General features: G+C 45.0%; 1 protein-coding gene across 1 annotated transcript; it reads right to left on the bottom strand.

Moving 5' to 3' along the window:
* Positions 1-1,888: 1,888 nt before the first annotated feature.
* Positions 1,889-14,408, bottom strand: LOC120639801 (wall-associated receptor kinase 5-like). Its single transcript, XM_039915692.1, has 4 exons — positions 13,705-14,408; positions 13,232-13,512; positions 10,464-10,655; positions 1,889-3,225 (listed from the first exon to the last, which is right to left on the bottom strand). The coding sequence occupies exons 1-4, from the start codon at positions 14,334-14,336 to the stop codon at positions 2,201-2,203; spliced, it is 2,130 nt and encodes a 709-aa protein (XP_039771626.1). The 5' UTR covers positions 14,337-14,408; the 3' UTR covers positions 1,889-2,200.
* Between the last annotated feature and the right edge of the window lie 2,328 nt (positions 14,409-16,736).

Genomic DNA, 16,736 nt, shown 5'->3' on the forward strand with positions numbered 1-16,736 from the left:
TTTTCTCCTTTCAAAAAGGAACATAGCAGATCACACCCTTGCATTAAACTCAGCATTTCAGCAAATATAAACCCAAAGCTTCTCCATTCTTTTACCCCTATGCATCTAAGTAAACTTTATAATAAAGATAGTGCTTGCTGAGTACTTTATGTACTCACTCCTCCGTCGTTGTGGTTTTCAGCAAAAGATGCGGAAGGCGACTTCGATGTAGAAGAGGACGTGTAGAAAGGGTTTTGCCTGCACCCAAACCTTTATCTGTGGGCTTGGGTGACCACGTAATGAATCCGCTGTGTTTTAAGTTCGCGGCCTGTGAGCCGTTATGTAAGAACCTTATGTAAGTTATGTGTAAGACTCTGTTCTATGTGTTGTATGCGATGTATGGCTTTTGTACCATCTCTGTTCTCTGTGAGTATCAGCTACTGATCCAGGGACTGATACTGTAATCACAGTGAATCTCGGAAACGGGGTCCGACATAGAACGTCCAAAACGGAGTCTATATGCAACCGGGGCGCCATTTTCGTGTGACCTACTTCTGCAGTCCGAACAGAACTCGCGAATTCAATTTGAATTCGAGTTGTATTAGGTATAGATTCAAAGCGGTGATGACGGATGAAAAAAAGAGGGCAGAAACCTTATTTGCTTTTATATTAGGTAATGATAGAGATTATACCACTAACAATATTTTAGTAAAATAAGCAGTATTATAAAGATAATTTAATGTAATTTCTAAAATTTAAATCCAAATTACTCACAATTGCTTTTATAACTATTTAAGTTTATGCATGAAGTTTATACATAAACTCAAATAGTTATAGATTAGCTGTTATAAAGGCAATTATGAGTAAACTACACACCTTTCTAACCATTAAAGATAAAAATATATACTCTCGTATCTACTTCTAAATCACCAATATATACTACTCCCTCCGTTCGCGTTTCTTAGGCGTGCGCCAGTTTTTTACTTTTTCGTAAATATTGGGCGTGACATCTCGGTACTCCTGCTGCTCAGAGTACGCCCGCATCATTAATTGCTCTCCGTGCAGTTGATTTGGCGCGGGGAATATTTGCCGCGGCTGTTTTGACAGCTGTTTGGCGGGCGGCCGGGGAACGAAGCGACGTTGCATGTGGCCATGCAGTGAGTGGCTTGCGTTAATTAATCAATCGATGTAGCATTCAAAGCTAGCACTAGCAGCATATTCCCCCTTGGTCTCTGCGCTCCACGCCTAGGCGCCTTAGAAACGCGAACGGAGGGAGTAATATATAAAATTAAATAAATACAGAGATTACTAACATATGTTATAAAACTAACTCAAAACAGTAACGTTAACTATTGTCCATCATAAATAGATAAATATAACAAAGTATTTATATTAATATTCTATTAGAGTATGAACTAATATGATATATTAAAAAACATTGACAAAATTTCTAACACTAGCCCTTTCAGAAACATGGGGTTCACGTACTAGCTAGTGCTGTCTAATTATGCAAGAAGCTGGACTTGTCGTCGTGAGCAGTAGGAGCGTCAATATTTGTCCAGAGGAAGGAGGTAGCATCGGCGGCCAGGGACACAACTCACAAGGAGTTACCGAAGGTGCCCATCGAGGGGTCACAACTCAAGCAGTTAGTATACCACCCGAGGCCCCAACAGCATGAAAGGCGAGCACGAAGGAAAGACCGTTGTTTGGCTGGGGAGAGGGTGGTGGACGAGAGCTTGGTTTCTTGGAGTGCCACAAGAGGCAGTCCTAAGAAGGACGAATGTGGCTTGATAGCTAGCTCTGCCATGAGAAGGAGATATGAGACAGATAAAGAGCTCCTACCACCATTAACTGGAAAGGTAAGCCGAGTGGCAACTCAGAAAAGCAAGTGTTGCGGCAAAGCAAAAACTGATAGACAAATTGGCATTAATGTTATTGAACAAGCTACAAGCCTATACAATCCATATTCAAATATTTCTTGGCACAACCATATTTGAGAGAGCAAGAACTCAGAATTTTTACAATATATATTAAGCAAGGAGCTTCAGAAGTCCCACCAAACTAACACAATTAAGAAAATATATACAAGATACACACCACATGTCCTCATGCATATGTAATTTCAGCAGGCTACTCGCCTATGTCAACAATAGATACTGGATATATGCAAAGCTTAAGTTCTTGCATCGCATGCTTTTTGTTAGATAAAGGAAGTTTTATTTCATTTTTTCATCTGCGTGCTTTTATCTCCACAGGCTTTCAACTTCACTTGCTTGAGCTCCTCCACCACCTCAGCCATGCTTGGTCTCTCGTCAACATCTTCCATGAGACAATGGACCGCTAGCTTGCCAATCCTATCAAGGTACTCCATGTAACAGTGAGATTGAGCAACATTGTTGTACTTGATGTCCCCGTCATACAACATCCTTCCATTGCCCTCCTCTTTGCAGCACTTGACGAAGTCTAAAGGGAGGCTTTTGTCACCGTACTTGGCCGTCTTCCTTGTGATGAGCTCTAGGAGCACCACGCCAAAGCTATAGACATCGCTCTTTTCTGTGAAACAACCAGACTTGATGTATACCGGGTCTATGTAGCTCATGTCCCCTGACACGCACCACTTGGAGTACATGCTGGCTACGGACACGAGCTTGGATGACCCAAAGTCAGAGACCTTGGGCGTGAGATCTTCATCGAGGAGGATATTGCCAGACTTTATGTCCCCATGGACATGGTTGTGACCACCATGTGAGTGCATGTGGGCAAGAGCTTCCGCAGAGCCAATGGCAATGCCCAGGCGATCTGCCAGGGAGAGTGTGTGCTGATCTTGCATGCGATGGAGCATGTTGTAGAGACTTCCCTTTGGGACGAGCTCGAATACCAGCATTGGAATGTCTGTCTCAAGGCAGCACCCAAGGAGGCGCACCACGTTTGGATGGCTGATTCGGAACTGGAAGGTAATCTCGTTCACAAACTCCTCCTGAGGAAACACCTCGCCTTTCATGGATGCACGCTTAACTGCGACCCGTTGGCTATTGTCGATAGTCCCCAAGAATACCTTGCCGAATGCGCCTTCTCCAATTGGTGTATTGTATCGGTTTGTGATCTTCTTTAGCTGCTCCTCAGTGAAGATATTAATGCCCATGCTCTTCAGTATTTCACCACCATTTTTATCAAAAAATTTCTTCTGCTTTCGTCTTTTAAGCTCCATGACCGTGAAGCATAATAGGACGGAGGCACTAAAGGTTGCTGCAGGAAAAAGATGTACAAACCCCATATTATGAACTGTATTTGATGTGTAATATATCAACAACTATATTTTTTTTGGGGCGGGGGGGGGGTGTCGGTGTTTTGTACCGGCAATCACCACAAGGGTGTTCCCTGCGGTGGTTTAGTTGTCGGGTGATTGGGACAGCGACATGATGGTTACACAAGAGGCAAGAACACACACGATTTATACAGGTTCGAACCAGCTAAATCGCACAATGCCCTATACGTCCTGTGTAGTTGTTTGTTTTATGTGAATGTATGTGGTTGAGGGCTTTGTATCGCCGAGATTGTTGGCGTATCAAGCGAGCAACCTGAGATTCGATGATTTCTATGCTAGGCTACCCGTCCCTTATATAGTCCGGGAAGGGAAGCTTTACAAGTCGGTTTAGGACTCTAACCGACCAAGAAAAGAAAGCGTACATAGACCAGCTTCTCTTTACATAGAGTCCGACTGGTTTTCTACTACATACAAGGTGTTGTACCTATCTTGGGCCTATACGACTCGGGTCGGACCCACATGGCAGGGTATGAGTATTTCCGAGTCGTAGGGACCCACCAGGTACCTATCTCCTACGGGGGAGGGGGGATGTAGTTTTAGATGTGTAGCAATCATGGGTTATCCAAAAGGACAACTGCAAAAACTTTGATCGAAACCATTGCAGGGGTGACATATCTACATCCTTGATTAGTATGTGAATTGTGTTACGGCCAAATAGCGACGCTAAATAAGTTGATTACAGACTAACTCCATATGAAATTAATGAAGTGAGCCCTGCAATAATACATATGCATGAGGGTTGGTGGATGCTCGCTTACGCTCTTTGTTAGGACATTGTCTTATATATGGAGAGGAGACCGAGAAGTCCCGATTAGCACTCAGTGTCCATCAACAAGTCAAGTGTTCACGTTGTGATATGTCTAATAGAAAGATAGTAGATCTAATTGGAAGATATTTTGCCTGTTTATCCTATTATCCAAAATAAAATATTTAAACAATATATTTCTCTTGTCATAGCTATCTATGCGACTATATCAAACTAAATTGTTGGTTAATGGTCATTCCTGAGTACCCCAGTAAGTATACCCTGTTTTGCAAAATAGAATATATAATTTTTTATCTAATCATAGTTATGTATTTGTAATCATATTCATTTCCGAGTATCATAGAATTTATACCATCTAAATCACTCACATTTTCTATTATGATTGATAATCTGCAATCAGCAACTAAATACACATATAAAGTACCGTATTATGATATATACTTAAATGCTCCCTAAATTTATATCTAAATTACACACTTTAGTCATTAAGTACATATACTAAAGGGCCAAGATTTGGGGCCTCCTCATGAGTCGTGGCCCCACGCGGGGCCCGAGCACTGTTCATGCAGGCCCCACATACTATTCACGTGGGACCCACGTGGGGCCCATGTACTATTCAGGCGGAACCCACATGGGGCCCACGTACTATTCAGGCGGGCCCCCACGTACTATTCAGGCGGGGCCCACGTGGACCCATGTACTATTCAGGCGGGACCCATGTGGGGCCCACGATTCTATTAAGTTAGTCTTTTTATCTTAAAAAAATATTTTTCTTCCATTATTTGACAATACAAAATATATTTAACTACTTCCTATATACAAAAATAATAACTAAATTTTGTATACTACATTTACATGTGGTAGTTGTACTACTTCTTGGGTTTTGATTTCCCTCCGTAAATCCACAAATTAAGTACATATACTAAAGGGCCAAGATTTGGGGCCTCCTCATGAGTCGTGGCCCACGTGGGACCCGAGCACTGTTCATGCGGGTCCCACATACTATTCACATGGGGCCCACGTACTATTCAGGCGGGACCCACGTGGACCCATGTACTCTTCAGGCGGGACCCACGTGGGGCCGCGATTCTATTAAGTTAGTCTCTTTATCTTAAAAAAATATTTTTCTTCCATTATTTGACAATACAAAATATATTTAACTACTTCCTACATATAAAAATAATAACTAAATTTTGTATACTGCATTTACATGTGGTAGTTATACTACTTCTTGGGTTTTGATTTCCCTCCGTAAATCCACAAAATATAATTAAAATGTTCATTCATTTCTAATCTTACTTTTTTTCCTACTAAAGTAATTAAACTATACCTACTGACACACAAAAAATTCCTATGAAAAAATTACCTGTACCTCTATACTACAATGCTTGAGATTGGCGCGCTCTCAGACACAAAACTACTATGCCGCTTTACTGTAATTTTTAGATCTAACTCAATACATCGATACGACGTTGCTTCGAACATAGTAACGTGTTGTGGGGATTTTTAGGGGTACCCACAGCCGGGTGGCGGAGCGCACCCGCCTATTCCCAGTGAGGGAGTACTCGGGGAAGTACTAGGCGATGGGGCTGGATCTTCGCTGAGACAAGGACTCAAGAACACTCGATTTAGAGTGGTTCGGGCCGCCGGAGCGTAATACCCTACGTCCACTGGGAGATGTATTGTCTTGGTTGTGTGAATGAACCTATCCTCTGCTGGCCTTGGCTCTTGCCCAGCCTGAGGTTTTCTAGCGGCGCTCCCTCCTTTTATAGATCAAGGGGGAGCGGATACATAGGACGTCGATGCCCCGACAGGTGGGCCCAACGTGAATGCGGCTACAGTGGTAGCGAATCTTTCCTTCGATATGCGTACTGCTGCTCTCCTGTCACAGGGGTCTTCTCTTGTTCCGTCAGCTAGGTGCCCGTTGGAGTAGCGTAGCTTGCGGCGTGGCCTGCTGAGGCTATTATGTAGCGTCATAATGGGTGAAGCCGAGCCGTCGTATCCGACTGTTACGGCAGACTGGCAGACGCGGCATGGGCGGCGCCATCGGCTCCACTGCCTTGGTAATACGCGATCAATAGTGCCCCCTGGTCAGTCAAACGCCTCGGCTTCCACTATATCAAAGTGGATGTCCACCTACTGCAATGAATGCGAAGGTAGGTGGACCTCAATATGGAGACCAAGGACTTCATACACGTGTCGGCCCCGGACCGCCCTGAGGCGGGGCGTCCAAACTTTCCCTTCGAGAGGGGTCCGGTTGCTATCCAGGACCCTATGAGGGGTCCGGGACCCCGCGGGGGTCTGGATTCCTTGGGAGGTCCGGAGCCCTGGCTGCTTGCGCTTGAGCGCCTGTTTTTCCTGGGACACGTGGCGTTCCCAGACCTTCCCCGGCCGCGGAACAGGTCCGGACCTTTGTCGGGAGGACAGGACTTCGGACTGCAGGGGTCCGGCTGTTTGGTTGTAGTCAAGGATGACTACTAAGGCTCTTGCCTAGTCACAGCAAGAGGGGGTACCCCAGTCCTGGGGTACCGACAGTGGCCCCCGGGCCCACCTCGGGAGAGGTATGAACCCGCGGGTGGGGCCACCACCGTGATGTGTTCCGACGCAACTTGATTGCGTTGGTGTGCTCTTGGAGAGAGTGGGCATCCCGGACCCCTGAGGCCGGTATGATTGTTGCCTTGTTTAGGTACTAGAGTGCTCTCCACGGGGCGACGAAGGTGTAGGCTTAGGGTACAGAACCAAGCTAAGCGGCTACACGGACTTCGGATCCTCAGGGGGGAGCACTACTTCCCGGACCCGGGCGTTTGTCGACCGTCTCCGCCGGAGCGGGCCACCGGAGTGGAGCTGGAGCGGACCGGGGCAAGAGCGGTCTCCGCCGGAGCGGGCCACCAGGAGTGGACTTGGAACGACCGTGGCGAGCGGTCTCCAGGCCGGAGCGGGCCACCGGAGTGGACTTGGAGCGACCCGTGGCGAGCGTTCTCCGCGGAGCGGGGCCCACCGGAGTGGGACTTGGAACGACCGTGGCGAAGCGGTCCTCCGCAGCGAGGCGGGCCACCGGAGTGGACTTGGACGCGACCGTGGCGAGCGGTCTCCGCCGGAGCGGGCCACCGGAGTGGACTTGGAGCGACCGTGGCGAGCGGTCTCCGCCGGAGCGGGCCACCGGAGTGGACTTGGAGCGACCGTGGCGAGCGGTCTCCGCCGGAGCGGGCCACCGGAGTGGACTTGGAGCGACCGTGGCGAGCGGTCTCCGCCGGAGCGGGCCACCGGAGTGGACTTGGAGCGACCGTGGCGAGCGGTCTCCGCCGGAGCGGGCCACCGGAGTGGACTTGGAGCGACCGTGGCTGACAATCCGATGAAGCATGTTACCGGACCTCATAGTAAGGTGCAAAGAAACCAAGCCTTATACTAGAAGAGAGCCCGGGACCTCTAAAGTCAGCAGTCCTGGATACTAGAGTACTTGTAACAGGGTAGTGAAGTACGTAAACTTAGGGTACATTACCAGGCTAAGCCACGCGGAGCTTCTCTACCCCAGGATACAAATACCACTTCTCCAGAGCAGGTCCTTAGGGGTCCGGACCGCCTTCCAGCTAGAAGGGGTGTCTTTACCTGACCACAAGCCAGCAACTTAACTTGGATTGTTAGCAATAAGGGAAACTCCGGTCAAGAGAAAAGAATAGTTAAACCAAGGCGAATAAATGTAATCAGGGTGGAGCCTAGGCAAAACTGAGGAGGAAAATCTCCTTTATTATTGTGGTTGTCACGGTATACATCGGAGGTCGGGATTACGAGGACGGACCTCCACCGCTCCGGACCGCTTTTGCCTGTTTGTGTGATAGGGCCAGAGGTCGGGTTTACAAGGTCGGACCTTGACCGCTCTGGACACACACGTAGACACCACGCTATTACAAAGGAGAAAATCTCTCATTCCTTTCTTAGGAGTAACCTACGGCTGCATGCTATACAGCGTGTTCTTCTTCGGAGGTGAAGGCGCCCTGAACGTGCCTGAACCGCATCATCCAGCATCACCTCGGGAGCTCGGGGGACCCCTCCTTGCCTAAGAGCTGTCACATGCTTACATGGCATGAGACAAATTCTTTGGCTTTGAATGGAAGAGGCCCCCTCCCCCTGCCGTCGCCATTGCCGATGGAAACCAGAGCCCTTGCGCAGCAGATGGACCGGTGCGACGCGTGGAGAAGTGCGGTCGTTCGCCGGCTTGTCCTTGGTGCTAGCGCCAGGGGCCCCCGCACGAGGAGGCGGGGTCCTGTCTGCAGCAGCACCGAGCAACGCTGAGGTGGATCTCCGGCGCTGGAGACGGCGGGACGACACGGTCAACTTCCTCCGGGATGGCCGTCGGCTCCAGGCTCCATGTTGAGAGAAAGCCTTGAGCCGACACCATGCCACCGCTGAGGAGGCGTGGCCGTTGCTTGAGAGAAAACCTTGAGTCGACGTAGGAGCAGCGGCGCGCAGCGGCGCCTCCGCTGTGCGTTGCTACGCCGGCTCTGAGGTGTCGCGGTGGCGACACACAGCAGGCGCCGCTGCCGTGCGCCGCCGCACCGAGGGCGTCGGAGTGCCGGTGCCATAGCATGCGGAGTGAGTGTGCCTTCCTTCATCTTCAAGTTCGCCGTTGCAGAGGGAGAACACAGCCTAGAGGCCTGAAGATCCAGCCAACGCCTGTCCTCCCCACGGACGGCGCCAAAATGTTGTGGGGATTTTTAGGGGTACCCACAGCCGGGTGGCGGAGCGCACCCGCCTATTCCCAGTGAGGGAGTACTCGGGGAAGTACTAGGCGATGGGGCTGGATCTTCGCTGAGACAAGGACTCAAGAACACTCGATTTAGAGTGGTTCGGGCCGCCGGAGCGTAATACCCTACGTCCACTGGGAGATGTATTGTCTTGGTTGTGTGAATGAACCTATCCTCTGCTGGCCTTGGCTCTTGCCCAGCCTGAGGTTTTCTAGCGGCGCTCCCTCCTTTTATAGATCAAGGGGGAGCGGATACATAGGACGTCGATGCCCCGACAGGTGGGCCCAACGTGAATGCGGCTACAGTGGTAGCGAATCTTTCCTTCGATATGCGTACTGCTGCTCTCCTGTCACAGGGGTCTTCTCTTGTTCCGTCAGCTAGGTGCCCGTTGGAGTAGCGTAGCTTGCGGCGTGGCCTGCTGAGGCTATTATGTAGCGTCATAATGGGTGAAGCCGAGCCGTCGTATCCGACTGTTACGGCAGACTGGCAGACGCGGCATGGGCGGCGCCATCGGCTCCACTGCCTTGGTAATACGCGATCAATAGTGCCCCCTGGTCAGTCAAACGCCTCGGCTTCCACTATATCAAAGTGGATGTCCACCTACTGCAATGAATGCGAAGGTAGGTGGACCTCAATATGGAGACCAAGGACTTCATACACGTGTCGGCCCCGGACCGCCCTGAGGCGGGGCGTCCAAACTTTCCCTTCGAGAGGGGTCCGGTTGCTATCCAGGACCCTATGAGGGGTCCGGGACCCCGCGGGGGTCTGGATTCCTTGGGAGGTCCGGAGCCCTGGCTGCTTGCGCTTGAGCGCCTGTTTTTCCTGGGACACGTGGCGTTCCCAGACCTTCCCCGGCCGCGGAACAGGTCCGGACCTTTGTCGGGAGGACAGGACTTCGGACTGCAGGGGTCCGGCTGTTTGGTTGTAGTCAAGGATGACTACTAAGGCTCTTGCCTAGTCACAGCAAGAGGGGGTACCCCAGTCCTGGGGTACCGACATAACGGATAATATCTTTTTATTAATATTTTAGGTCCATGTTTTTGGTATAGGCGCGCGTAGCGCGCCAACCTGACTAGTTATTACTAAAGATGAACTGAAGCAGTCAAATCATATACCTATATATATTTCCAAAATGACAATCTTCTAGCATTATTAAATCTATTTATCTACTTTTAACAGATATGATTTCTAAGACTCTAACCCATGTGATAGCACGGGTTTATGGACTAGTGCCTATCAAATACTACGTACCTCCGTCCCATTAAGGGTGCACTCCTAGCATTTCAAAAAAAAGATCTCACAAAGAGTGTAGTCATAGCTAGTTTCGCAGTTATTTTTTGCAAAGCACCACAATCAGTGTGTTCTAAGGGCACATGTGTCAATTAATGGTTGCACTAATATGTCATTAAAAATCTAATCTGGAGGTGCATTTTTTCATAGAGAGAGTGTTGCTCGCGGAAACCAACATCGAGGCCGGCCGTAAAACGGACCGGCCCACTCATGTGCTTATCCTGGCCCAGTCCGATTTGGGGTGTTAACAGAGAGGTAGTAGTTGCTAAACAAAAGTCATTTTTTTGGATACTGACAAATGAACTAATGACTCGGGGGAAGTATTCATAGAAGTAACATTTAATGAATAAAGAACACTCACCTACCACGGCAATTGCATATCCTGGAAATATGGGCTCACATCCTCTGTCACTTTTACCATCTCCTCTTCTGCCGAAATTGCATTTGCACTTGTAATCACCAGGAGTGTCATAGCACGTGCTACCATAGCCACAAGGATACAATTTTTCATACTTCGTAGGATCTAATTTTCGAAGCTCACACTCATTAACATCTGCACAATAGGGATCTACATTCTTATTCTGCCAAAAACTCTCCATCAAGACAATGTCAAAAAGTTATTGTCACTCAATTACATCTTCATATTACTAATTAGAGCCTCTAGATTAATCCTAGACAGATGCTCTAGAAAGAAAGATAAATCCTATAAATTCTCACAAAAAAGCAAAACATCCGGCCATCCGTCTGGTTGCCCAAACAATATTAGATGTTGGATCTATTATGTTTTAAAAAATTACCCACCATGCCATTATGAAAGATGAGTTAAAGCAACCCCCTAAATATACCATGCTATTATGAAATATAACTTGAAGTAACCCCTGAATCTATATATAATTACCCACCATACCATTATAAAATATAAATTAAAATAGCCCCCTGTATTTACATATAAATTAAGTATAATGTCATTATAACAAATAACTATATAATATCCTAAATGTATATAGTAATTATCAATATGTCACTACGAAAGATTATCTTAAATTAATCATATAAATTACCCACTACGCTATTACTAAAGATGACTAATAATAACCATATAAATCTAGGCTTAACACATATGTAATATGATAGCTAGATTAATACAAGTTATAAATTTTCAAATTAAATCGACACGATCATTAATGTATCTAACCCTTAAGTTGTCATGTAAAGTACGTCTGTTTCTAAGCCATCAACTTATATTGTAATTAATTTACCTATCAATATTAATTTAATACATATATATTCTAAGACGGACCCGTACGAGAGCACGGGTTGACGTACTAGTGATATCAAAGCACAATTAGGCATATACAAAGTGTCAAGTGATGGAGACTAGCGAGTGGTATCCCGGTGCTTTTATTTCTTTGGTCTAGGGAGGTCCTCAGTGGTCGATGGAGATGAAGAGTTGGTGATTAGGTGGTAGACTCAAACATGGATCTCATATACATGCTCGCTGAAGACACTATTTGGTCGCCTGGCCTTCATAGGCGCATTCAATGGCGGAGCATGATTATATTCTCCACTGTCTATACAGTAATTTTATCACTGTTAATCAGGGTCCAAATCCCACTTACTTTTGTAAATACTGCTAGAGTTGGTTTATATGTTGCTAAATACGAAATGTAAACCTTTATTATTAGAGTAGTCGGGTTTTATTAGTAGTTTGTAATATGTTATAGCTGTTTTCTTAAATAAGAAATGAGTTGTTACAGGTACAAAATAAACAATAGCAATGTCAATTTTTTTATAGTTGGGTTTCACCAAGAAATAACTGAAACAATTGACATAGTTATCTGACTTTTTAAAAATCAATGATCAGTTTGAACCATGAGTTGTTACAAGTACAAAATAAACAATAGCAATGTCAATTTTTTTATAGTTGGGTTTCACCAAGAAACAACTGAAACAATTGACATAGTTATCTGACTTTTTAAAAATCAATGATCAGTTTGAACCATTGATAAAAAACAATTATTTATAATTAACACTACCGTCGTCAACAAATTAAAATGTAAATGTAAATTCTTTTGATAGATCAAGTGGCAACAGAAAAGACACATGTGCGTCTAATTAGACAACCTCTAATCCAACAGATTAATATAACATATTAACGGTGCCTGGTATAGGCTTATTTGAACTTTAATTGGTAGTCAATTATACATGCAATAGAAAAAGAGTAATTCCTTAAACAGCATGTGAGTTCCCCTAATTAAATAATATCTAATCCTCATTTTGCTAGAATACCTTGTAATAATCAATATTTAGATTCTGAAATATTGACGGACCAGATAACGGGTATGAAGCCCAAGGCAGAAACAATCTTTAATTTCTGTAGTGAATAGTGTAGCCAACTACATGATCTTGATGGATAACCTTTTTTATTTTATCACATTTAGATGACCAAATAATCATGAAAATAGTCCGCAAGAAGAATCAAGAGAAACTTGTCCAACATGAGTAAAGTGATGGTCAGGTGGGAAGTTTGTGGGAGGAGTATTCTATATTTGGGGATGGGGTTTGTGGGAAAGGGGGGTTTCTTATTCTATATAATCGCACACACATCTATTTTGCTAAAAAAAATACAAGAACTTTATGGAAAACTAATGTTGACTTTTTGGTTAACAAACATAATCTTTCGTCAAAAAACATTTCAGGATTTTGGAACTGGATTCACTATAGGTACGCTCAGAAGCAATTGTAACTGCCATTTTTATAGAATAGTGACCTCCTACCTAGTTATGATGAAGCAATTATTGAAGCATCAATCAACAAGCGCTCGCAACAAAAACCATTAGTGATACACAAATACTCCCTCCATTTACAAATGTATATGATGCAGTTGACTTTTTTCAAAACGTTGATCCTTCGTTTTATTAAAAAAATTATGAGTTATGATTGATTTGTTGAAACTTGTTTCATTACTTAAGATATATAGTTTGACCAAAACTTGGATTTTTTACATGTTTAAGTAAATTTTTCGAATAAGATGAAGAATCAAAGTAGTTTTAGAAAAAAAGTTAACCGCGTCATATATTTGTGAACGGAGGGAGTACATGAATGCAGAGATGATAGAGGAGCACGAACTTGTGCATCCGCCATTGACGTAGGGATTGCCACTGTATCCCTTGGTGCAATTGCATAAGTACCCGGTGCCCTGTGAAGCATTAACACAGTGGCTGTTGGCGCTGACACAGGCAGTAGCAGTTGGTTCCTCCAACCCCAGCAACGCATCGTTCTCAGTCCGGGGAGGACAGGATCCATTAATGGCCCAATCAAGCACCAGAGGGACTTCTGTCACATCTCTATTTCCAGTCTTCTTAAGGAAGCTGTTGTTTCGAACAAGGTCCTCCCGTTGGAATTTGTACCTAATAAAGTACTCAGGATTTAAATTACTCGCCTTAGATCGAAGAAAGTTGTACAAATTAATAAATACTCTCTTCGTCCTAAATTATCAGTGTTTTTTGGCCCTCCTTTTCTCATGCATCTACGTAGATGGATGTTGATCAATCCAGATATATACAAAACACATACAAAATGATTTGCTGGAAAATTCATACCAGTTCTTCTCGGCGACGAAGGCGTAGCTACAGGGGCTCCATGCCCTACTACTGGTCCTCTGTGCGCCCCACAGGACCCGTATTACACTAAGGTTGCCTGCGATGGGCATCTGGCAGCAGCCGAGCCCAGAGCACTTGTCGCCGTCTTGAGCTGCTTCTTCCTGGCTGACGCAGGAGGTGATGCACCCTGTGTAGTATCTGGAGCTGTTCAGGAAAGCCAGCGTGTTGCACCCGATAGCCGTGAACTCGTTGCGCGCCGTGGAGATGAGCAGCTGCCTCCTGAACCTGAGGGTTGTTGATGCTTTGGTAGAGGGGCATTGGTACGACACCGGGGTCAGGAGACGTATCTCGCCGGCCTCCAACGAGATGTCCAAGACCTCGATGTTGCCGTCGTAGGGTCTCGGTGGGCTGAAGGTGTCGTTGCAAGTGAGGCTGAACATGCCCCGCCAGGAGCAGTCTTTGCCGATGCCAAATGGGTAGGGAATATCTACCTCACCGCACTTGCGAGGGCAGTCCGGCCATGGCGGCGGCGCTACCATACTGTCGGCAGCACTGCTGGGGGCAGCTAATGGAAGCAGGTGCGATATGACAATGCTGGCAGCAGGAAGAAGAAGCCAGAGCACGTGTGCCATGGTTTCTGCCTTTCTGGTTGTGTTTCTTGGTAGCTACCCTCTAATTCTAATCGGTAGGCAAGCGGCTAACACCACTGGCTGATCCACTTATGTATGCGCATGGTGCCCTATTGGGCCTCAATCTGCTGCATGATTGTTACGAATTTTAATTGACTGGACTTTTTGGACAAGTACATTTATTCTCGTATAACAACTACTCCACCCCACCCCTCCTCACGATTATAATTGTCAGGGGTTTTGGCTTTTGAATATATTCATGAATTATTTCATGTATATATTTTATACATTCATTGACATACATATGAACTAGATTCATGACCTATTCCATGTATATATTTTATATTTATACATTCATCGACATACATATGAACATAAATAGAGAGGTGAGGGCTAAAACCTTTACAATTTGTAACGGAGGGTGTAGTAAGCAATTTCTCTTTCGTATTTTCTCTCCTGACCTATAACTTGTGCACATGAAAGTAAGTTACTGCCCCTACAACATTCTCATAGCCCAATTTATAACTGGTTTCTATACCATCCTTGTACACATATTAGGAAACTTACAAGTGCAACTCATTGTCTGATTTCTCTAGACATGCATAAAGCCACTTCATCTCAAGAGCATACTTGGCTGCATAACACGTCATCATCCACTAAGCCCTCTTTTTTATCTTCCATCGATATTATCTGACTTCATTCCTTGCTATGCTCTCCTGTGATCGACTTACACATGCGGTACCATTTAAATTTTCGTTACAACATCCGGAGAATTCATCTAGTTTACTTCATTCAAATTTTCGTTACAACATCCGGAGAATTCATCTAGTTTACTTTTATAGGGGATACAACCAAAATCAGTTTATGCCTTCAACCAGTATATACCATTACGGATTAGTGTCTTAAGTACCATAGTGCCTCACGTAACACACTGGGTCCAAGGCGCAAACTGGTTGAGTTTCTGGGTGCATGCATCACAACTGGTATAGTCACTAACATGTTGTGAGCAGTCTGATCGAAACATTGGTTGATATTTGATCCAAGGCATGCAACACAGACAACAGCTCTTGGTGTTCAGATCACATCCAATTCGTGCAAGGCCGTGCTAATGTGGCGTCAGTAAAGCCTGTTTCTCGAGTACTGTGCGCATATAGTCCCCTTTAGTCATTTCAGTATTAAGTTATGTTACATTTTTAAAGGAGCAAAATGTAAAAGTATAGGAAATTGTGTCTAAAAATTATTGATGGGTTCATACTTATTCCATTGTGAGAAGAGCTAGAGGAATTTATCTTTTGGGATGATAAGGTTCCCGAAATGCCGAATAGAACATAACCTCTATCTCGAAATATATAACTCATATATGAGCAAACACACTACCATCTATAGACGATAGCCTATCCCTTTATGCAACCCATATACCTTGTATTCTTGTATCCCCATCAGTGATCCACACCACACACTATGATTATGAAACCTCTAATGCTCTTCACTCATTAATTAAATAGCTCGAGAGATTCACAGAGACCCTATAGAAACGTGCGGGTGTCCTTTATTAATTAAAAGATGAGACATGTCAATGGGCACGTATCAGCAAACAATAATTATTGGAATAAAATAAAATAAAATACAGAATGTGACAAACTAAATAAAACAATCACGTGTTAAACAACAGGGCAAAGTAGAAGAGAAAATCAAGGCAGGAATCACGAAATCTGTCTAAAGCTAAACAAACTTTATCTTCTTGCCCTACGCCATTTGTCCTTACTCACAAAAGACAGCATCACAGCAGCAATCACAGTTCCCTTTTCCATGTCAGGCATCTACTTTGGAAAAGCGGTTAAACTTTATTTAAAGTTCAACTCCGCTTGGTGATCAAGCTGGCTACTGAGGTCATATCCAACTTCTAGAAATTTTATGCACATAGAAGAGCTTCTGGAAGACTTTTGTAAGGATAGCTTATATATGAAGTTGGATGAAATCAAACTTCATGAAAAAATTATATAGCGCAACGAAATCTATTGTATAATTAACAAGTTTTATCATAACTTGATGAAGAAGCAGACCAGGTGATAATCATTGTCAGCAGTTACTTTCAGAGAGCGGCTGAACATGACTAAAGTTCCACCCATTATTGCTAGCTGCGTGCCTTGTTGATCAAGCTTGCCAACTGAGAAAAGAGGCACATAAAACAACTGCTGCGAGATATTCTGCAATCGCTATTGTCTATCGGTGTTTTTTTATTTTTAATTTCCTATAACAAGTTGCGTCGTCCCATGACATCACCAGCACATCGTCGTAGACCATGACATCACCAGCACATCGTCACAGACACTACTAAAACACTGTTTGCTAAAACACCCTCGACCCATTTTCCTTTAAAGCGGATTAAATGTGTGGGGACTT

Source organism: Panicum virgatum, chromosome 7K, assembly GCF_016808335.1.
Source record: "Panicum virgatum strain AP13 chromosome 7K, P.virgatum_v5, whole genome shotgun sequence".
NCBI lineage: Eukaryota > Viridiplantae > Streptophyta > Magnoliopsida > Poales > Poaceae > Panicum > Panicum virgatum.